General features: G+C 41.9%; 1 protein-coding gene across 1 annotated transcript; it reads left to right on the top strand.

Annotated features, from left to right (window-relative positions):
- Window positions 1-5868: 5868 nt before the first annotated feature.
- On the top strand, window positions 5869-23462 carry LOC126262793 (ejaculatory bulb-specific protein 3-like). The gene is made up of 2 exons (XM_049959615.1): window positions 5869-6086; window positions 23181-23462. Exons 1-2 carry the CDS (start codon window positions 5900-5902, stop codon window positions 23375-23377), a joined length of 384 nt encoding a protein of 127 aa, XP_049815572.1. The 5' UTR covers window positions 5869-5899; the 3' UTR covers window positions 23378-23462.
- The last annotated feature ends 673 nt before the right edge of the window (window positions 23463-24135 follow it).

Here is a 24135-nt window from a genome sequence, read left to right as displayed (position 1 = left end):
AAGAGAAGTTGACTAGTATCAAATATAAGCCTTAATTTTAGGAAGAAATTTCTGAGAATTTCTTGAGTACAATATTGTACGGTTGTGAAACGGACTGTGGGAAAACCGGGGCAGAACAGAATCGAAGCATTTGAGATGTGGTGCTACCTATGAATGTTGAAAACTAGGTGGACTGATAAGGATCCCGGCGAAGGTTCGAGACCTCCCTCGGGCATGGGTGTGTTTGTGTTTGTCCTTAGGATAATTTAGGTTAAGTAGTGTGTAAGCTTAGAGACTGATGACCTTAGAGACTGATGACCTTAGCAGTTAAGCCCCATAAGATTTCACACGCATTTGGACTTTTGGACTAATAAGGTATAGAATGAGGAAGTTCTGCGCAGAATCGGAAGGGAAAGGAATATGTGGAAACCACTGACAAGGAGAAGAGACGGATGATAGACCATCTGCTAGGACATTGATTTCCATAGTACTAGAGGGAGCTGTAGAGGACAAAAGACTGGGAGGAAGACTGTAGAGAAGACGTAGGTTGCAAGCACTACTCTGGGATGAAGAGGTTGGCACAGGAGAGGAATTCGTGGCGGACTGCACCAAACCAGTCAGATGACTGATGACTCAAAAAAGTTCAGTATCTGTCTTCCACTATAATTTTTGCCGACTGCAGCTACCTTTAGTACCATGGAAATTGTTCCCTGACATCTTAACTGACGTCCTACCATCCTGTCCCTCCTTCTTGTCTCTGTTTTCCATACATTCCTTTCCTCGCCGATTCTGCAAAAAACCTCCACAATCCTTACCTTATTAGTCCACCGAATTTTCAACGTTCTTCTGTTGCAAAATACAAGACCAACACCGTCCGAACAGGAAGGCCCATCGTTACCAAACGGCTTCCGTGTCATCCTCAGCTCTTAGGCGTCGCCAGATACGGATACAGAGGGGCATGTGGTCAGCACACTGCTGTCTCAGCCGTTGTCAGATTTCGTGACGAGTGTCGCTACTTCTCAATCAAGTAACTCCTCAATTGGCCTCACAAGCGCAGAGCGGATCCCACTTGGCAAACACTCAGCTGACCCAGATGGTGACCCATCACATCTATGCCTGACAGTGCTTAACTTTGGTGATAACACAGAAACCGCTGTTACCACTGAAACTAGGCGTTTGGCATTCTTCTTTGGTGCCATATCTCAAATGCTCTTTTCTCTTCTTTTCTGGTTTTCCCACGGTCCATGTTTCACAACGACACCATGTTGTGCTTCAAACGTACATTCTCAGAAATTTATTCCTCAAATGAAGATCTATATTTGATACTGTAAGTGAGTGGCTTTTATTTTGACAAGTTGCGCAATGGATTCCTCCAACAAGTACCCTTTGGTTCCTGCAAGAAACAATTTCCATCTCACACTACTACAGAAGTCAGACAGACGGTCCTAATGTGCCAACAGGAACTGCTTGAAAAACATTCAGCAACAAATAACTTCTGGAGTCGTCCACTGTAAGGAAAACACACGAAAATATTCTATGTATTCTTATGTAACTAGTGGGATACTTGGGTACGGGAGTATTGCTAGTTAGTGTAAGAAAAACATTAAGCGAACGAAAAATATTATTTATTACAAAAAAATTCTGAGAAATCAAGTGAAACTTTTTCTTGTAAAAAATAATAATAAAAATCTCGGTTCTTTTTGGAACAGTAGATTGCTACTTATGGCTAGGAATGCTATTATTTTACAAAGTATTGAAAGGTTCTTTTCTCCCTTTTCTTTAAAAATGTTATTTACTCGGCAGAATAGCTGAGAGCCGCGCCTACACAACTTGAATAACTTTTCTAGGTATGGTCAAGGCTGCCGCATAAGAAATGTTGTGGATATTACTGTTAGGGAGGACAGATGGGGCTCGCATATGCTGTAGCGCACAATACTGCGAGCTGCGACGACTGCTGCCTGTGTCACTCGATGCTGACAAATAACATAACTATCTCTACTATCTGGATTGACCTTCGCAAATCAAACTCTCCCTACGCCTTGATGAAGACAAGGACTCCTATCCGCCCCTAGCCTAACTATTGGCGTGGTACACTGGTCAGATAACCAGTCCACCGTGATGCCACTCAATACTCGCTTACAGGCGTTTAACTAATACTCTGTCCATGTTCACACCGCACAATAAATGTGGCACCCAACACAGTGAACAATGCTTAATCGTGAGCGACTCAATATAGAGTGTCACTCCGATTCGCTAACGACAGAGGTGCTCTCCCAGTGAAGTACTGAGGAGAGACTTTGTTCCTCACTCTTTGCGTACACATACGAGCGCACTCGCTCTCGTTACATGTTCCTGCTCCAAGAGCGACAACAGAATGGCCCCTTTTTCTGGAAAAATGCAATGGTATATCATTCACTGCCTTCCCTCAGAAATATTCCGCCAATCAGCGTTGCTCTTTTAAACGGGAGAATGACGTCTCGTTTAAGACAACCAATGCGGAAATCTGTGGCGTCTCCATTAGACATATACTGTCCTACTGTGAGAACTCCATAACTACACATTCAGTCTGTGAAATCATGCGTCTTCTCGGCGCTCCCACACAATGTAGCAGAATTTGATTTTAAGTCAAACATGGGGGTCGTTATCCCTTTGCTCCGGCAAAAGCTGTCTTCTCTCTGGGTGGTCACTTCGGCCAAAGTAGGTATGTTGTTGACCAAGCCCTCTGAAGGGACAGTCTTTGCAGTGGGCTGGTTTCCTCGTCAGAACGCAAATTCCTGTGGCCGTCATGTTGTGTACGCCAGCCTCGACTTATTCAACCTCGGTGCGCACTTGCAATTTACTGGTTAGATTTGCATATCGCTTACATGAATTCATACAAAATTGACTCTACTTTATTGAGTTTGGGGGGTTCGAATGAAGCTTCTTGATGTGCAGAATACGACTGTGAGGATGGAATATGTAAGAAATGAAGGTCAGGAGACCATATCACCATACAATACTAGTAGATTTATGTTGGTCAGGAATTCTCTTTCTATCAATGGCATTTTGCTTTTTATATTTGCCTTACTTCTATCTCTCGTAGGTTATTTTGCTGCCTAACTAGTAGAGTTCCTTAACTTCATCTACTTCATGTTCGCCAATCCTGATGTTCATTTTCTCGATGCTCTCATTTCTGTTACTTCTCATTACTTTCGTCTTTCTTTGATCTATTCTCAATCCATATTTTTTACTCATTACAATGTTCAGTCCATTCAGCAGATCCTGTTATTCTTCTTCACTTTCAATGAGGATAGCAATGTCATCATCGAAACCTATCATTGATATCCTATCACCCTCTGTTTTATTTCCACTCTTGAACTCTTTTTTTTATTTCAGTCATTGCTCCCTAGATGTATAGATCGAACGGTAAGGGTGAAACACTACATACTTGTCTTGATCTTTTATAAGCTGAGCGCCTCGTTCGTGATCTACCACTCTAATCGATCCCTTTTGGTGCTTGTAAATACTGTAAATGTTACCCACCTTTCACAATAGCTTACCCCAATTTATCTCAGAATTTAGAGCATCTTACACCATTTTATAGTGTCTGACGCTTTTTCTAGGTCGACAAACCCTTTGAACGTGTCTTGAGTTTTCTTTAGTCTTGCTTCCAGTATCAGCCGCGACGTGACAGTTACCTCTTTCGTGCCTTTACCTTTCCTAAAGCAAAATTTATCATCATCTAATACATCCACAATTCTCTTTTCCATTCTTCCGTGTATTATTCTTTCAGCAACTTTGATACGTGAGCTGCCAAGCTGACTGTGCGATAATTCTCGCACTTGTCAGTTCTAGTAACTGATCATCATCCAATACATCCACAATTCTCTTTTTCATTCTTCCGTGTATTATTCCTTCAGCAACTTTGATGGATGAGCTGCCAAGCTGATTGTGCGATAATTCTCGCACTTGTCAGTTCTTGTAGTCTTCGGAATTGTGTGGATGAAGTTTTTCCGAAAGTTAAATAGCATATCTATCACCAGGCTCGTTCATTCAACACACAAGCGTGAATAGTAATTTTGTTGCTACTTTCTCCAATTATTTTGGAAATTCTGCCGTATTTGAGTTTAAGTCTTCCAAAGATCTTTTAAATTCTAATTCTAATACTGGATACCCTATCTCTTCTATATCGACTCTCGTTTCTTCTCCTATCACGTCATCAGACAAGACCTCCCATCACAGAGGTCTTCAATGAATTCTTTCTACCTATCTGCTCTCCCTTCTGCAATTAATAATGGTCTTGCCACTGTACTCGTAATGTCACCGTTCTTGCTTTTAATTTATGCGAAGTTTATTTTGACTCTTCTACACGCTGAGTCAGTCGTTCCGACCATCACTTCGTTTTCGATTTCTTCACGTTTTTCATGTAGCCATTTCACCTTAGCTTCCCTGTATTTCCTGTTTCTTTTATTCCTAAGTGATTTGTATTTCTGTATTTCTGAATTTTATTCTACATTTTTTTCTTTCTTTCATCGATCAGCTGAAGTATTTCTTCTATTACCTACGGTTTCTTCGCAGTTACCTTCCTTGTACAGACAGTTTTCTTTCCATCTTCTGTGATTGCCCTTTTTAGAGTTGCCCGTTTCTCTTCAACTGAACTGCCTACTGAACTTTTCCTTATCGCAGTATCTATAGCCTAAGGAAATCTGTCTTCATTGTTTAGCTCTTCCGTATCCCACATCTTCTCTGACTAAATCTTTGTGACTGGTCTCTTAAACTTCAGCCTACTCTGCGTCACTACTGAATTGTGATATGAGTCTATACATGGGTACGAGGACAGTGCAATATGTGCTATCTCGTTCTCTGCCTTACAATGATGTAATGTAGCTGAAATCTTCCCGTATGTTCCAGCCTTTTTCCAAGTATGCGTCCTCTTCTTATCATTTGTCAACTGTGTGCGCTATTATTAGCTGAAATTTATTGCAGAATTCAATTAATCTTTCTCATCTCATTACTAGTGTCAAGTCTATATTTTCAAGTTCCCTTTCTTCTACTCCTTCCCCGACAACCGCATTCCAATACTCCGTGACTATTCGATTTTCATCTCGTTTTACGTACTGAAGTACACATTCAGTATCCTCATGTACTTTCTCCATCTCTTCATCTTTGGGTTGCGACGTCGGGTTGAATAACTGAGCTGTCGTTGCTGGCGTTGACCTGCTGTAGATTCTGATGAGAACCACCCTATCAATGAAACGTTCACAGTAACTCACTCTGTGCCCTACCTCCCTACTAATAATGAATCCTACTAGCGGTTTACCACTTCTGTCGCTGTTGATATTACCCTGTACTCATCTGACTCAGCTATTATCTTATGTTTCTATTTGTTTTCGTCTTACGATAAATAAAAGAAGTATGAATCCTGCGTGAAAGAGGCAGTGTGAGGGCTGTGCGACTGGTGGGATTTTCCATAATCATTCCTGGATAGCTAAGCTATGAAGAGCACTGTCAGCAAAGGGCCAGCTTCCGGGATCGAGCTCTAGTCCCGCATAATCACTATGGTAATACTAGACCACGTGTGGCTGCTAAGAGTAGAAAACTTAATAGTCGCGAGCATTCTGATTAATAATGACATCTCTGATACAATCTCCATCCATTAATTGTAACTGTTTTAATAGGTCGTTCAGCAAGCCGCAGAAGATAGTATCGTGCGGAAATGCGCTTGCATGCGGTCTGTATAGGCGTCGTAACGATCAATTACGTGTGCCCTCTACAAGGACAGGCAGCGTTGCATAGTAACTGTTCTGGGAAGCGCCGGTCAGGAGGTTACTGAGGGTGACTCTGGGAAGGTCAAGAGTCCGAGAGCAGCCGGGTATAAGAAGCCCTCCAAGTGAGACGCCTGGCACTCGCTGACACTCGTCCACCTGCAGAGGTACTCGCCATGGCTCGTCCGCACTTGCTGGTACTGTTGACAGCCGTGGCGCTGGCCGCCGCCCAGAACCCGCTATCGCAGATCCACGTGGACATGGATGCGCTGCTCGCAGACCCGGCCAAGGTGGACGCCGCCGTGCAGTGCTTCGTTCAGGACGGCGACGACTCCTGCGAACCACTAGCGAAAATCATCAAAAGTACGTGCACCTCTCGCTAACACTTGCCACATGCATTGCGGGCGCTGCTGCAGTCATTTCAAAACCGGGATAGTGCTTATTGTTGTTGTTGTTGTGGTCTTCAGTCCTGAGACTGGTTTGATGCAGCTCTCCATGCTACTCTATCCTGTGCAAGCTTCTTCATCTCCCAATACGTACTGCAGCCTACATCCTTCTGAATCTGTTTAGTGTATTCATCTCTTGGTCTCCCTCTACGATTTTTACCCTCCACGCTGCCCTTCAATACTAAATTGGTGATCCCTTGATGCCTCAGAGCATGTCCTACCAACCGATCCCTTCTTCTAGTCAAGTTGTGCCACAAACTCCTTTTCTCCCCAATCCTGTTCAATACTTCCTCATGAGTTACGTGATCTACACATCTGATCTGCACCATTCGTTTGTAGCACCACATTTCAAAAGCTTCTATTGTCTTCTTGTCCAAACTATTTATCGTCCATGTTTCACTTCCTTACATGGCTACAGTCCATACAAATACTTTGAGAAACGACTTCCTGACACTTAAATCTATACTCGATATTAACAAATTTCTCTCCTTCAGAAACGCTTTCCTTGTCATTGCCAGTCTACATTTTATATCCTCTCTACTTCGACCATCATCTGCTCCCCAAATAACAAAACTCCTTTACTACTTTAAGTGTCTCATTTCCTAATCTAATTCCCTCAGCATCGCCCGACTTAATTCGACTACATTCCATTACCCTCGTTTTGCTTTTGTTGATGTTCATCTTATATCCTCCCTTCAAGACACTGTCCATTCCGTTCAACTGCTCTTCCAAATCCTTTGCTGTCTCTGACAGAATTACAAAGTCATCGACGAAGCTTAAAGTTTTTATTTCTTCTCCATGGATTTTAATACCTATCCGAATTTTTCTTTTTTGTTTCCTTTACTGCTTGCTCAATATACAGATTGAATAGCATCGGGGAGAGGCTACAACCCTATCTCACTCCCTTCCCAACCACTGCGTCCCTTTCGTGTCCCTCGACTCTTATAACTGCCATCTGGTTTCTGTACAAATTGTAAATAGCCTTTCGCTCCCTGTATTTTACCCCTGACACCTTCAGAATTTGAAAGAGAGTATTCCAGTGCTTGTTATATTCAGCAAAGGTGCTCGTTATTGCAAAGTACACACCAGTCGTTTCTAAAGCTCCCCAACACATTCCTATAATTCGTACATAGTTTGATACAAAATAGCTTAAATTAGACTACACGGCAGAAGATATCTAACTGGAAAGACTTTCATAAATTTAGTTTTACACTCACCTACTTGTGTACTTTGTTGAGCTACGGATTTGAATTCTTGCTGATACTCTAGGTAGCTAGGCCTCCGTAAACACTTTCCGTCTGAATCAGTTGTATTATGTGAGCAATTTAAAAGTTGCGATTAGGTTCAAATGGCTCTGAGCACTATGGGACTCAACTGCTGTGGTCATAAGTCACCTAGAACTTAGAACTACTTAAACCTAACTAACCTAAGGACAGCACACAACACCCAGCCATCACGAGGCAGAGAAGATCCCTGACCCCGCCGGGAATCGAACCCGAGAACCCGGGCGTGGGAAGCGAGAACGCTACCGCACGACCACGAGATGCGGGCAGCGATTAGGATCATTCACTTTTCTGACACTAAGAAAAACCTGAGAATTTGTCTCCCAGCGAAATAGAAACATTATCAACGGAATTAAAAATATAGAGCAGTGCGCAGCACCGCTTTTCTGTCTTAATCTTTATGAAGACGCGTCACGGCATCGATTCTATACGACACTGAAATCACGGAGGTACGCTGCCCCCTGATTCCTCAACGGGTCCCATCCTAATAGAATTGTAGAACTAGCCTCAAATTGCCATGGCGTTTCCTTTTAACCCTCGAAACAAAACCATAGCGAGGCGCATGGTCACGTTGAAGGTATAGCTTAGTGCTCTACACAAGTGTTTGTCTTTAAAATCTTTCTGTGTGTACTGCCGCGTCATCTTATAAAAACAGGGTGCTTGTAAATTAGTTATAAAGAAGTAATCCTTAATTGTGGAGAAGGTAATTAACTCACAGAAATGTTCGATATAGAAGTGAATGCAGTATATCTCTAAATTATATTTACGAATGTTCAATGTGGTTACCTTTCGTAAAACGAGAAAAGTCTACATCTACATGATTACTCTGCAATTCACATTTAAGTGCTTGGCAGAGGGTTCATCGAATCACAATCATACTATCTCTCTACCATTCCACTCCCGAACAGAGCGCGGGAAAAACGAACACCTAAACCTTTCTGTTCGAGCTGTGATTTCTCTTATTTTATTTTGATGATCATTCCTACCTAAGTAGGTTGGGCTCAACAAAATATTTTAGCATTCGGAAGAGAAAGTTGGCGACTGAATTTTCGTAAATAGATCTCGCCGCGACGAAAAACGTCTTTGCTTTAATGACTTCCATCCCAACTCGCGTATCATATCTGCCACACTCTCTCCCCTATTACGTGATAATACAAAACGAGCTGCCCTTTTTTGCACCCTTTCGATGTCCTCCGTCAATCCCACCTGGTAAGGATCCCACACAGCGCAGCAATATTCTAACAGAGGACGAACGAGTGTAGTCTAAGCTGTCTCTTTAGTGGACTTGTTGCATCTTCTAAGTGTCCTGCCAATGAAACGCAACCTTTGGCTCGCCTTCCCCACAATATTATCTATGTGGTCTTTCCAACTGAAGTTGTCCGTAATTTTAACACCCAAGTAATTAGTTGAATTGACAGCCTTGAGAATTGTACTATTTATCGAGTAATCGAATTCCAACGGATTTCTTTTGGAACTCATGTGGATCACCTCACACTTTTTGTTATTTAGCGTCAACTGCCACCTGCCACACCATACAGCAATCTTTTCTAAATCGCTTTGCAACTGATACTGATCTTCGGGTGACCAGACGGTAAATTACAGCATCATCTGCGAACAACCTAAGAGAACTGCTCAGATTGTCACCCAGGTCATTTATATAGATCAGGAACAGCAGAGGTCCCAGGACGCTTCCCTGGGGAACACCTGATATCACATCAGTTTTACTCGATGATTTGCCGTCTATTACTACGAACTGCGACCCTCCTGACAGGAAATCACGAATCCAGTCGCACAACTGAGACGATACCCCATAGGCCCGCAGGTTGATTAGAAGTCGCTTGTGAGTAACGGTGTCAAAAGCTTTCCGGAAATCTAGAAATACGGAATCAACTTGAGATCCCCTGTCGATAGCGGCCATTACTTCGTGCGAATGAAGAGCTAGCTGCGTTGCACTACAACGATGTTTTCTGAAACCATGCTGATTACGTATCAGTAGATCGTTCCCTTCGAGGTGTTTCATAATGTTTGAATACAGTATATGCTCCAAAACCCTACTGCAAACCGACGTCAATGATATAGGTCTGTAGTTCGATGGATTACTCCTACTACCCTTCTTAAACACTGGTGCGACCTGCGCAATTTTCCAATCTGTAGGTACAGATCTATCGGTGAGTGAGCGGTTGTATATGATTGCTAAGTAGGGAGCTATTGTATCAGCGTAACCTGAAAGGAACCTAATCGGTATACAATCTGGACCTGAAGACTTGCCTGTATCAAGCGATTTGAGTTGCTTCGCAACCCCTAAGGTATCTACTTCTAAGAAACTCATGCTAGCAGCTGCTCGTGTTTCAAATTCTGGAATATTCCATTCATCTTCCCTGGTGAAGGAATTTCGGTAAACTGCGTTCAATAACTCCGCTTTAGCGGCACAGTCGTCGGTAACAGTACCATAGGCACTGCGCAGCGGAGGTATTGACTGCGTCTTGCCGCTTGTGTACTTTACATACGACCAGAATTTATTCAGATTTTGTACCAAATTTCGAGACAATGTTTCGTTGTGGAACCTATTAAAGGCATCTCGCATTGAAGTCCGCGTCAAATTTCGCGCGCATGTAAATTTTAGCCGTTTGTAATCATTTTTCTGCCAAATCCTATGAAGCAAATCTTCATGTATGGTGGCAACGCAGCTCGTCGATGTTTCCCGGAAACGGAGGAACAAACACTTTAATGTAACCTCATACACATGAAACGTCCCCTTTTTGAACAATAATACAGGACTGTGCTTAACCTGACACACAATATTTTTTTTTGCGCAACGCAATCTGACTTTCAAAAATCCCTACAAAAGAATGGCCCTGACTAACATTAAACTATACGTTTCACAAATCACTTACCCCGCAAAAATCTTGGTTTCTCCCACTACTGCAATACAGCAAGCGCCACTACTGCCAGCTAAATAAAAGATTCAAACTATGGAAGGCACTAACTACTGATAGGGATAGTTAGCAAATGAAAGATATTAATAGAGAACAAACAATGTATTTACCTTGATATCATTATATATATATATATATATATATATATATATATATATATATATATATAGCAGTTCATGACAAATTTCAAAACTCCGCCATCTCTCTCCCCACATCCACCACTGCTGGCGGCTCACCTCCAACTGCGCAACGCTACGCGCTCTTCACAGCCAGCTGCCTAACACTACAATGGCGAGTATTACAACAATGCAAAGCAGCCACAGACTGCACACAGCACAGCCAGTGATTTTCATACAGAGGTGGCGTTACCAATAAAAAAACCTAAAGAGCCTACTTACATAGCCCCCATGCTCCCCACAAAAAATTTTACAAATTGTGTTGGACAGTGGCCAATACAGATTTGAAGAAATTTTTCATAATTACAATAACAAAGATATCAAATGCACACACTTATTGTTACAATGTTGGTCAAAAGCTAAAATTTTCTCACAGTCCATAAAGATAGTTCTGATCATTCATCATAATAGTACTTACAGTTTTTTTTCACAAAGTCTCATTAGTAAAAGAAATTGGAAATTGCACACAGAAGTAGTGGATTTCCATGCAGTCTTGAAGAAGTCGTGTCCTTCCAACGGAAAGACAGTGCTGACTCTTGAAATGCAGACAAGTAATGGGCCACAACAGAGTAAACCCACCGCAGAGTCAGTCGAAGTTTTGAAGAGTATTGGTAGGTAGGTCATCACAGAGCAGACCCACTGTAGTCCTGGTAGAGATTACGGTACTGGTGGGCCACCAGAGGTGCAGACCCACTGCAGTCCTTGTAGAAATAATGGTATTGGTGGGTCATCAAAGATGTAGACCCACTGTAGTCCTTGTAGAGATAATGGTACTGGTGAGTCAGCAAAGACGCAGACCCACTGTAGTCCTTGTAGAGACAGCCAGCAGCCATCTGTTGCAAATGTGCAGGTGCACAATCACCATCGAAGAGTCTTGCGGACAATATAGCAAGTCCATAAACCACCACTTGTGCACTCACAAAGTTTTTTTTTTTTTAATTGTCCTTAGAACCAGCAATGCTGTTATCCAGTCCCTTGCTGAATTATTAACACACGTGCAAACACTAACAGTCCCTACTTCTCACATATTGTCCATATACTATGACCAACAGAAACGTGTGCAGTGAAATGTAACTTACAAGTTAATAATATGATGAACTGGTGTCAATTACAATTTTATAAGAATACGATTACAAAGGTACAAAATACATCATTAAAGAACATAACAATACAGATAAAATTTGTAGTAATAGGGGCTTTACAAAAGAATAGAAATAAGCATATACATCAGTGTTACAGGAATTATGACATAAGTAAACACATAAAAGATCAGAATAATTATTGAAACATCAACTTCACACAAGAGCATTATAACAAAATAGAATAAATAATGTCTAAACATATTTACAAAGTAAATAACATATTATTAATTCCAATTGTATTTGAGTGTAACAGTATTCCTCATTATAGTGAATGTAACTTAGTATTAGAAGAGAAAAAAGGTCTATGAAACAGTACACAGAGACAGGAAGAAAACAAATACACAAGGGTACACAAACACATAGGGGGATAACACAATGGAAAGGACAGGGTTCGTTTTCAGTGTAACTTTTGGTACTGCAGTATTTTGCGAACAAAACCTGTTTTGTTCTTGGAGATCTCCCTTCGTTCATCATTATTCCCAAAAAGTCCTATCTATACCTGTTTTCTGTATTCTATTCATATTTCTTTCAAAGTAATTATTTCTCAGTGCACAATACTCATTTTTGCCAAATCTGTTTCATATAACCTCCAAAGCATTCTTTCCCTATTCTCCATAGTTAGGTTCTTATATAGACTACCCCCTCTTAAGCTAACTTAAATCTACTGAGCTCAGATATTAAACTAAGGGACGAGGCAATGCAGCAGCATAAAACAATTAACACAAACAACAATGATAAAAAATAGAAAAGGCAAAGCAAGCAGCATAAATTAGCAAAGCAAATGCAATATTACAACTAATATAAGGCAATGAGCAGCAAACAAGAAAAATAAATCTGGCTTAGCAGAGTAACACAAATTCAAATTCAGCAACACTATGCCTGGCAAACAGCAGCAGAAAATGAAATACCTAAACATGACATATCTCAAGCAGAAAAAATAGTACACTAAAGATAACAATGCAGATAAGGGAAATGTCTATTCACATCTTAATGTCTATGTAATTAAAGTGGTGCACCACAAGAAGTTATTCTACCAAAAAAAATTACCCAGTAGTTGAAAAGAAAATTCCGTATGCAATTCCTGTGAAGGGAAATATCTTTTTATGCTCCTTCGTTTTTTTTGAATAGCTCATAAAATTATTTACTGGATCTGTAGGCATAAAATATTTATATTAGTACATCTATTAAATTTTATTTTAACCAATGCTGCAGTGCAGCTAGGAACTAGATATTAAACAAAATGAGTAAATAAATACATAAAGCAAGCCATATGGCATTTCTCTCAAATAGCAAGACAATAGCCGTGAAATGTTTCTCATCGTTTCATTAGGCATTTCTTTCAATTCGCAAGACAACAGCCGTGAAATGTTTCTCATCGTTTTAGTAAACATCATAAATTAAGAGCTCCACAGTATAATCATGTGTTTTCAAGTTCGACCGTGTCGTTTTTGCGATGCTTTCTACAAAGGAACGTCAATAGCGAGGATAATGGCCTCTCTTTCTTTTTCTACCTGTGCCACTGGAAGGCACACGCTAAAAGCTTTTTTTCTCGGGCGGCTGTCGCCCATCTGGGTGCCCACGACGTATTACGTGCAGGTGGTCACTTAACTTTCTTACGGAAATATTTACGACAGCAGTTTCCGCTACAGTGGCAGTCTTATATAAAAATATTTCACAGGTCAAGAATTAGCGTTGCAAATCTGTAGAAACAAAATCCTATAAATATAAGTGTCAAAAAAAATATTCGTCAGCATTGTGATACAGTCACGCATTTACACACATTTCATAACTCTTAAAGTACGATTCTTGGTTTCCAACATACTTCTTATTCCTCATATACGGTAGCATCATCTTATTGATCATAAACATTTCCCAACAGCATAGTACACATCGTCGTCGTAATAATATCATAACATCTCAGTCAATTCTCAAAATCGTCGTAGCTTCCTCCAATAATTTCAAAACCTAAAAAAAATTCTCTGCTCATTTCAATAGTGTCATCTACCTCAAACGTACTTTAAAATCATGCTCTCATACCAAATATATCATTCAAAGCTCTCATAGTATCACAATGGTTCTGAAAAAATACACTCCTGGAAATTGAAATAAGAACACCGTGAATTCATTGTCCCAGGAAGGGGAAACTTTATTGACACATTCCTGGGGTCAGATACATCACATGATCACATGATCACACTTCGCGGATTTCTCTTTTGTACTGTGTATGGATTTGATTTTGATTTTGTTTGAATTTTCTAATTTCTTCATACTCTTCAGTGTCAGTGAAGGCTACAGGTGTTGTGTCATTCAGATCATCATCTACCTTTGTAGATAAGGTAGTGAACTGATCTGAAAGTTCGGCTACTTTATCCGATAGTGTACTTATTTCCTCAGTGTGTTTTTCTGAACCAAGTTTTAGAGTATCTACTGTGTCCTTTAAGTTTTCCTGAGTTTTTGCAAGTTGCGTAACCGAATCGGTAGATGCGACTGAGTCAAATTTAGCTTGCAAGGTCTCATGATTTTCATGAACAATAGTTTGCAGTTCTTTTATGGCTGCTTCGTGATTCTGTAGTGCATTTTCATGACGCGAAAAAATAGGTTGGAAATGCTCACAAATTTGGGTTTTTACGTCGTTACAGACTTTTTGATATTTCGATTCAATGTGATGTAACTCAGTAGTTAAATCCTCACGTGTTTGTTCAAGAGTTTGCTCCAATGAGTCTAACTTTTGAAGCTGTTGCTGTGTTTGTCTCTGATATTGTTCCACTGTGTCTAACTTTCGAAGATTTTGTCCCATTTGTTGCATTAATTGCAATAATAATGTATTAGTGTCTGGAATCTGTTTCTCTATGCTTTTTTGCAGTGCATTTTCACCGTCAACATTCACATTTTGACAAGCAGAAAATGTGTCTTGACTCATTTGAGAAAACGGTGAGGACCCAAAACCTGAGTCTACAATATTTGAAAAATTGTGTCCTGTCATTCCCGATTCCTGAGGCGAGCTGTTGCCGACCGATCGATCGATAATGCTTCCCTGTTCTCTAATTGTTTCGCTGTCTACACCATTGTTTGCCGCCCGCTCCATTTCCCTATGCACAATTACCAAATTACTACTTTGAACATTAGTTAATTCATTACTCGGTGGCGCTAACACACTGCTTTCGTTTTCACTGTCATTTCTCAGTTTACTTTGGAGCCTAGTATTACGTTTTTCACACGCCATTATTTTCACAATATTTCACACGACAACACAGAAAAACACAATTTGAAGAGCAAAAATAGGGGAACACATTAACATAGCACTGAAAATAATATCTAGTTAATTGCAAGCGCAGCTGCGAAATACTTGCTGCAAATCTACATGTATGCCACAACTGCTTTACTGTACAACAATGAAAGACTGCAACTACAAAGGAGATTCTCTCTACAATTACGCGCTAGCAATAAACAAAATCTACACTAATTACACAAACTACAAGAAAAAATCAGAAGATTCCAGTGAGGTATCCTAAGCTAAGGGTCGACATATGAAACGTCCCCTTTTTAACAATTATACACGAGACTGTGCTTAAACTGACAAATTTCAAAACTCCGCCATCTCTCTCCCCACATCCACCACTGCTGGCGGCTCACCTCCAACTGCGCAACGCTACGCGCTGTTCACAGCCAGCTGCCTAACACTACAATGGCGAGTATTACAACAATGCAAAGCAGCCACAGACTGCACACAGCACATCCAGTGATTTTCATACAGAAGTGGCGTTACCAATAAAAAAACCTAAACAGCCTACTTACACACAGAAGTCCACTGAGGTTAAATTATGTGATCGTGGTGGCCACAATATTGCTCCATCGCATCCAATCGAAGTCGGAACATTGCCGCGGAGATACTCGACAATTTCACGATGATAATATGGTGGCGCACCATCTTGCTGGAAAATAAATTCTGTACCCTTATCCTGTCGCAGTTAAGTCATTTTGTAATGTTAAGGCATGTCAGGGTAAGATATGCCAGTTACAGCTGACTCGGCGAGAAAGAAAGGACCGTAAAAAAACATTTGCCTTGGCCGAGTCCCGTAAATGAGTGATTAGGTTACATGCTTTCTGCTCACCTATATGCGAACATTAAGCCGATTCACTTTTCCGCAGGTATGGAAAGTCGTCGTCACTGAACACAATTCTATTAAGAAAATTATCTTGAGTCTCTATATTGTTAAACATTTCTTTACAAAACTCAGCTCGTTTTTCTTTGTCACTTTATCTTAAAGCTTGCGGCAGTTCCCGTTTGTAAGGTTTGAATAACAGGTGTTTCCACACCGTAACACTAAGCGTATTGAGTTCATGTCTCGTTGATTTACCCGAACTGCGAGTGCAAGAATGTGAACATGTTCAATTACTGCGTCAGCGACTGCTGGACGACCTTGTGATTCATAGCCAGTTTCGGCGAAAGGTTTGTAGACATCAATAAAAGTTTATCTTTGAGATGGTGGTTTACGGTATTTGGTACTGAACTGTATGTGAACTGTAGTAACGAGTTTGTATTCACGAAACGATAAACAGCATTGCCCACATTCTGCACTTTTATACGAATCCATGATGTCTGTTGGAATAACTTATTCACATACGCTACCTATCGGGAACATCGAGAACTAACAGTGTTAGGCGGAAATAAAACTTGAAGGTATACTGCATTTAGTGCTCTATGAAATATTTCTGTAAGTTATTTGCCCAAATTACAATAAAAGTTTACTTTTGTGTAAATGCCGGCCGCTGTGGCCGAGCTGTTCTAGGCGCTTCAGTCCGGAACCGCGCTGCTGCTACGGTCGCAGGTTCGAATCCTGCCACGGTCATTGATGTGTGTAATGTCCTTAGGTTTAAGTAGTTTCTAAGTCTAGGGCACTGATGATTTCAGATGTCAAGTCCCATAGTGCTTAGAGTCATTTGAACCATTTTTCTACGTAAATAATTTGTGAACACCCCGTACTTATAAGCCTAAAATACTGAAGGAAAAGACGTTTCTGCTGCGTTTCATTGATATGCTTCAGGACATAAAGTAATTAGTTGGGAGTGAATGTTTCAATACATTGCATTTCTTGTGCTCTCAGAATAGCACCGAGGTCAATTTTCTTATTATTTCATTGATTCAAAAATAGTACTGTTCGATGTTAGGGAAGCGATATGGGGCAGACTATTTGTGGTTTACACTGCTTGCTGGTAGCTGATATCCTGGTACGAATCTAAGAGAAGTTTCTGGTTAGCGTATTTTCCTGATCGTAACGACGGCGGTTATGCATGCTCTGTTCGTTTAGCCAATCGCAGCCTTGGCCGCTGCCCTGCGATTAGACACGACCGCCTTTCCGGGACTGCTGGCAGCCGGAATGTCGGCAGCCTGTAGCTGTCTTCAGCTACACTATTTCAGTTTTCTCTCTTATTTTACGTGTGAGCACCCACGGGCTGTCTTGCAAGTACTGGTGCTTCTTGAAACGTAATTGTCTCCCCACAACAGAGATGGTCTTCCGCTAGTGCTGATCTATTATGCTGCCCCTACCGAACATTGCGTTTATGCTGTGCTAAGCGAGTGCTAAGAAGCCTCCCCGTTTTTCCAATCTAACCTATACCGCACACTAAACGTATTAGGTTGGTGGACAATTTCGTAGCGTTTTTCAGTAATTTTAATAAACACAACAGGTATATATAACAGAGATTTTAGTTATCAATTATAATTCGCCTTCGCTCTTTCCAGTCTTCTAAAGCTAGTCTAACTTTTCGATTCCGCGACTATAGAAATCGTGTGGTTTTGAGTCAAAGAATCCGTCGAGCCATGTACGGAGCGCATTTGCATCCGGAAAGGTCAATAAGGTCGTTGCGGAGCTACAACTAGCAGAATGTTGTGGGGCATTTTCGTGGAGTAGCATCATGTCACGCTGTCTCCCCGGTAGTTGTTCTTGAACTGCGTCTCAGTTATTGAAAGTAAATGCCAGCAGTTCGTACTACACCACACCGTCGCTGTTTCACCAGATACATAACATTGTGTATGTGCGCAGGTCTTTCTACGGGGAGCTGCAGCTTTGTTTGACTTCAACCATTCCTTTCATTTCCTTATGTTAGCATAAGGACATAATTGAAACCTGGACTTAAGGAAAGGCAGGATTCCGTGTGGAGGGGGCCGTAATCAGATACCGTTGGCTGCTCAATTTTTTTAAAATCACGTACACTTTATTTGGAAACAATTGCAAATAAAGTTGACAATAAGGAACAATTATCAGATTTGACTGTTAAGACACAATGTCTAATTAAAAAAATTCTTAAGCAAGTAGAACTCTAGGCTGAAGGCCTTATTGACCAGAAATTCAAGTTATTTGTCGGATGACGTTCCCAATAGTAATAAAAAACAATTTGACTGCTTAAGGCCTGGATAGCAAATTCTTAAGAACCAGTTAAACTTCTCCAAGAGATACTAAAACGTTTAATAAAAAGACAATCATCAAAATTTCACTATTAAGGGACAATATCTAATTATGAATTCTTAAGACCAATTGCTTTCACGGCTGAAGGCCTTATTGACAGGAAATTCAAATTATTTGTCGGCCGAAGATCCCAGTAGTAAAAACTCAAAAAAACAATTTGGCGGCTGAAGGCCTGGATAGTAAATTCTTAAGAAGCAATTAAAATTCTTCGAAAGATATTTAAAGAACAATCATCAACATTTTAGCGTTAAGATATTTGTCTAATTAAAATTTCTTAAGACAAGTTACACTAATGGCTGAATGCCTTATTGACAAGAAATTCAAACTCTTTGTCGGCTGAAAGCTCTAACATTAATAATTCAGAATTAAATTAAAAAGAAAACAATCATCACAATCTGATCAAATTAAGAGAGAAGTGGACCTCAGACAGTGCTCCAAGGATCGACATGGGAAAGTCGCTCAACTTCGTAAACGATGAGACAGGTAGCCAAGAGTTGTATTCAGTTAACCCGATGGCAACTAAAACTAGTTACAGTTTAAACGTAGACCAACACACTTGCAGAATTACCTAACGTCTGATAACCAATACCACGATGGAATAAAGCAGGCAATGTGGAACTGTCGGACTGCACTACGTCTTCAGAATCCGGTGTTTAGAACATCCAGAAGCAGAAGGAACCACTACGACCAGAGTAGTCTAAAAGAAACAAAATATCCGAACCACAATCAAGGAGGCTGTCGAACTACACACCTTACTGGACGGCAGCGGCAAGGCGGGGAAAGGTACACTGCCGCGAAATACGCTAACCTGCAGGGCGTCATAAAAATACCGTTGGTTGAATTTCACCAATAATAACACAAGGAATTCAATGATTAATAATAAAAGGTGGAGGAGAGCTAATTAATTTCGACAACTCCAAACACTCCACTCATTGCTCTTCGTCGCAGCAACTCTGCGAGCAGGAACACACAAGCAATGGCGTGATCTCAAAATAGTGTAGGTTTCACTACTGGGTTAATGTTCACTCAACTCAAACCTGCTGGGTCCGGTGGACAGTGAGGTTGTGGCTCTCGCAACTACAGCCCCTCGATCTGGCTGTGCCTGCATGCTGCCAGCGGTCCCGGCATGTCCTCACGCTACTGGACCTCCCTGATACTCCATCCCAACCGAACTCTCTGACACACTCTGACCTGGAAAACCCTTGATGTCCCTCCAAAGATAGTACCACCATACTACACTCCTGGAAATTGAAATAAGAACACCGTGAATTCATTGTCCCAGGAAGGGGAAACTTTATTGACACATTCCTGGGGTTAGATACATCACATGATCACAGTGACAGAACCACAGGCACATAGACACAGGCAACAGAGCATGCACAGTGTCGGCACTAGTACAGTGTATATCCACCTTTCGCAGCAATGCAGGCTGCTATTCTCCCATGGAGACGATCGTAGAGATTCTGGATGTAGTCCTGTGGAACGGCTTGCCATGCCATTTCCACCTGGCGCCTCAGTTGGACCAGCGTTCGTGCTGGACGTGCAGACCGCGTGAGACGACGCTTCATCCAGTCCCAAACATGCTCAATGGGGGACAGATCCGGAGATCTTGCTGGCCAGGGTAGTTGACTTACACCTTCTAGAGCACGTTGGGTGGCACGGGATACATGCGGACGTGCATTGTCCTGTTGGAACAGCAAGTTCCCTTGCCGGTCTAGGAATGGTAGAACGATGGGTTCGATGACGGTTTGGATGTACCGTGCACTATTCAGTGTCCCCTCGACGATCACCAGTGGTGTACGGCCAGTGTAGGAGATCGCTCCCCACACCATGATGCCGGGTGTTGGCCCTGTGTGCCTCGGTCGTATGCAGTCCTGATTGTGGCGCTCACCTGCACGGCGCCAAACACGCATACGACCATCACTGGCACCAAGGCAGAAGCGACTCTCATCGCTGAAGACAACACGTCTCCATTCGTCCCTCCATTCACGCCTGTCGCGACACCACTGGAGGCGGGCTGCACGATGTTGGGGCGTGAGCGGAAGACGGCCTAACGGTGTGCGGGACCGTAGCCCAGCTTCATGGAGACGGTTGCGAATGGTCCTCGCCGATACCCCAGGAGCAACAGTGTCCCTAATTTGCTGGGAAGTGGCGGTGCGGTCCCCTACGGCACTGCGTAGGATCCTACGGTCTTGGCGTGCATCCGTGCGTCGCTGCGGTCCGGTCCCAGGTCGACGGCCACGGGCACCTTCCGCCGACCACTGGCGACAACATCGATGTACTGTGGAGACCTCATGCCCCACGTGTTGAGCAATTCGGCGGTACGTCCACCCGGCCTCCCGCATGCCCACTATACGCCCTCGCTCAAAGTCCGTCAACTGCACATACGGTTCACGTCCACGCTGTCGCGGCATGCTACCAGTGTTAAAGACTGCGATGGAGCTCCGTATGCCACGGCAAACTGGCTGACACTGACGGCGGCGGTGCACAAATGCTGCGCAGCTAGCGCCATTCGACGGCCAACACCGCGGTTCCTGGTGTGTCCGCTGTGCCGTGCGTGTGATCATTGCTTGTACAGCCCTCTCGCAGTGTCCGGAGCAAGTATGGTGGGTCTGACACACCGGTGTCAATGTGTTCTTTTTTCCATTTCCAGGAGTGTAGATATCGATAATCGCTGCTGCTGCCAGTCGTGGACAGACAATGCTAGCAAATGTAGTGGCGTCAGAAACACAAGAAGAAAACGAGACGCCACTATCCCTATTACACGATGCCAACCTACCAAAGACAACAATTCGGGCTGCAACACGGCTCAATGATTTCTAGTCACCAGTAACGATACAACATAGCAATGGTCGGTGTTATTCACAAGCCACTTGATGACGAGGAAGCAGAGATGCACGTATGGCCACCCACTGACTTTTGTCATTTTGGCGTAGCGCACGCGGTACCCATGCACCTTATTTTTGAACCTTTCTCATCGGATGGAAATGTCGCAGAATGGTTCAGCAAAGTTCATCACATTTGCCAGTTCTCGGGTACTCTGACGTGGATCAATGTGAATTAATGCGTTTAAACGATCTTCATCAAACGCCGAAGGTCTTCCTGAAATTTGAGAGTCACTAATATCAAAACGATCCTCCTTAAAACGAGAAAACCATTTTCTTGGTCAAACAGAAGAATACGTCCGAAATGTTCGGATTTCTCCAAGTGGTACTTCAGCTTCTAGCATCCACAGTTTCACTCTCTCCAAATGACAAAAACGACAATATCTAAACTCATATAGCAACAGTGAACTACAAATAGCAGGTGACAACCGATAAACAAACCCATAGTAACCGGAATACCAACATTGAAAACAAGAAAGCTAGGAACTTACGTACCAACTTAATATATCTTATACAGCTAAAGCGTTGAGGGCTTTTACTGTTTGTTTAATGGACCTTACCAAATCCTGGAACCTGTAGCGTCCCCGGAAAACTGGTTTGCTGGCTCCTCGGTGATGTTGCCTGCATACTGTATCACTGGCGACCTTGGCGTAAGATAAATGCACCACAGAGAGCCGATATTTTATTTCATTTCTATACCTGAATTTTGTATCTCTTCTTATTGCTTCATTGTCATATCCACTGACTTTGAAGTATTACTCAGCTGTTTAATTCTTGCTTTTATGATTCGGCGGCTTGGGCGGATAGCGTCTGTAGTAGCGAGCACTTCTGCCCCGGATTATGGTGGTGGTGTTTCGCTTGTAGATACCAGATGATTTGGAAAGATAGACGGTTCTGCTGGGACAGGACAGCATGCGTCGTAAACCCGTCGTCACCGACCATGGGCGAGGCAAGAGATGTCAGTATTGTTCAAGAGGCTAAAAGTCGTGTTGTGGTAATAAGAATCCCTACCGAAGAAATTTTTCAGCGGCGTTCAGACAGGTCCCACAGGTCGTAGCCGTAAAGACCGTAAGCAGTGAACTGTTGACCAAACAGGAAGCATCGACTCAGGACGGTTTCGACGTTTTTGTGGTCAGACATCTCCGAGTGCAAGCGTGCAGGTGACTTTATTCCATGCTTCGAGAATCCAACGGCGGTGTTCCTTGGACTATGCAGATCTGTACCCTCTGTGTCGTGCGAATAGCAAAGGTACACGAGCTACGAGGAATTCCACGTCCCATAGAGATGATACTTTAGTGAATGGCGTGGTTACATCTTGGGTGTTGTTATCCAGCTTTGAACTGACGTTTTCACGTCTATTCCTTGTTACAATTAGCGGTAGGCGGTGCACGATGTTTGATACCAACAACTTGACTCTGGCCGCAATAATTTCCCCCTAACTGATGTAGCACGGAGCATCCTTGACAAGGTGATACAATTCATTCATCGTGCGAACAGCAGCGATTGATATTACCGACGTACGAAACGTCTCTAATTCAGTAGCACTTGAAAGAACAAGTGAGAATTGAAGTATAGACTGATTTTAGCATGTTACTTAAAAATAATCTGATTCTTTCAGTTAAGGTACTTACTATTATCAAATAAGAAGACTATTAATATAAAGTATTATATTTTATATAATATAATTTTATATAATATAATATATTTTATATAACATAGAATGTTTTCTATAATATAATATTTTGTACTTATTCTGCACGGACAAGTCTAAATTTCCTGAAAGTGTTAGAAGTTCACGAATTTCACATTTTTGATCGGTAAATATTTGCCACTTATCAGTTATAATGGTGGTGTAATGGAGTCGGTCATGCAAAATACGACTAAAGCTGCCATATGGATACAGAGCGTCCGGTTCTAGAAAGAAATGTGAGCTCATCTTACTTCTCCTTACATACATCTCTCAAAAGACCCAACCACCAAACGTAGACGAAGCACTGCACAGATAGAAAGTATAGGAAATTGGTTTTCTCTTAAAGCTTATTTAAATGAACTTCTAGCCACACTTCTAGGTGTAAACGAATATGAAAGTTTCGGTGAATTAATCTCTGAATTTCATCCACAGGCCTGATCTCGGAGATGGTGAAGACCAACTGCGCCGAATGCTCTGAACCACAGAAGGATGATGTTGCGAAATTCCTGTCGTACGTGTCTAAGAATAAGCCAGACGATATGAAGAAGCTGCTCACCAAGTATGACCCTAGTGGAGAAGCTGTGGCCAAGTACGGAGACAGCTGGAGAGCCAAAGGAGTTAACTTGTGAACATTCACTCACCAAATGATGATTAATATGTTAGCTGTAGATGTACAGTATCTAATAAATAAAACAATAAAATTTTTAAAGAACACTTTTATAGTAAACATAACGATGAACTATTTAGCAGTTTCGTAATTTACCATAGTAGTAGCAGTAGTAATTATAGTAGGATTAGTACTGACAGCATGAATATGTTTTTAAAATAAGGGGGAAAGCATGATTTGCCACGCATCTCCACTGATATTGAATAGATGGTTTTACATATTGGTAGACTCTCATTCAGTTCATATTTAATTCGATCAAGTGGAACTTATGCAGATGGAAATCTCGCTGGAGAATCACGGGGTATTTGCGTAATGACAACATCGTTCTGCATCCGCCCACTCCGTTTCAGACACAACACGAAGTAATGAGGATGAAGCCGTCAATTTTGCTGGTTTGGTTCAGAAACGGGTTTAGCAGTTAAAGACCTTTCGTGTGCCTCCCATACAGGGGATCTGTAATTGGGGTGGTTAGTCTGTATAAACTTCATGTATGGGAGGGGCAGGGTTGGGGAGTATGACTGACCTACTTAAACGTGCCGACTTCAGACGTGGCAGTAGTAGGTCATTCAACAGTGCACACTCATTGCACTCCTTGCTAATAAATTAAAAAATGAAGGAGAGAAATACACAGGGGGGATCACATGTAGATATAGGTGGATTTTTGTTACGGTAAGTTTAATGAAAACCTAATTGTGGACCGAGTGGTAGATCACGGTATAT

The sequence above is a fragment of the Schistocerca nitens genome, chromosome 6, assembly GCF_023898315.1.
Source record: "Schistocerca nitens isolate TAMUIC-IGC-003100 chromosome 6, iqSchNite1.1, whole genome shotgun sequence".
NCBI classification, from domain to species: Eukaryota; Metazoa; Arthropoda; class Insecta; order Orthoptera; family Acrididae; genus Schistocerca; species Schistocerca nitens.
Note: the sequence above shows the minus strand (reverse complement) of the source record. Positions and strands in the feature narration are given on the sequence as shown.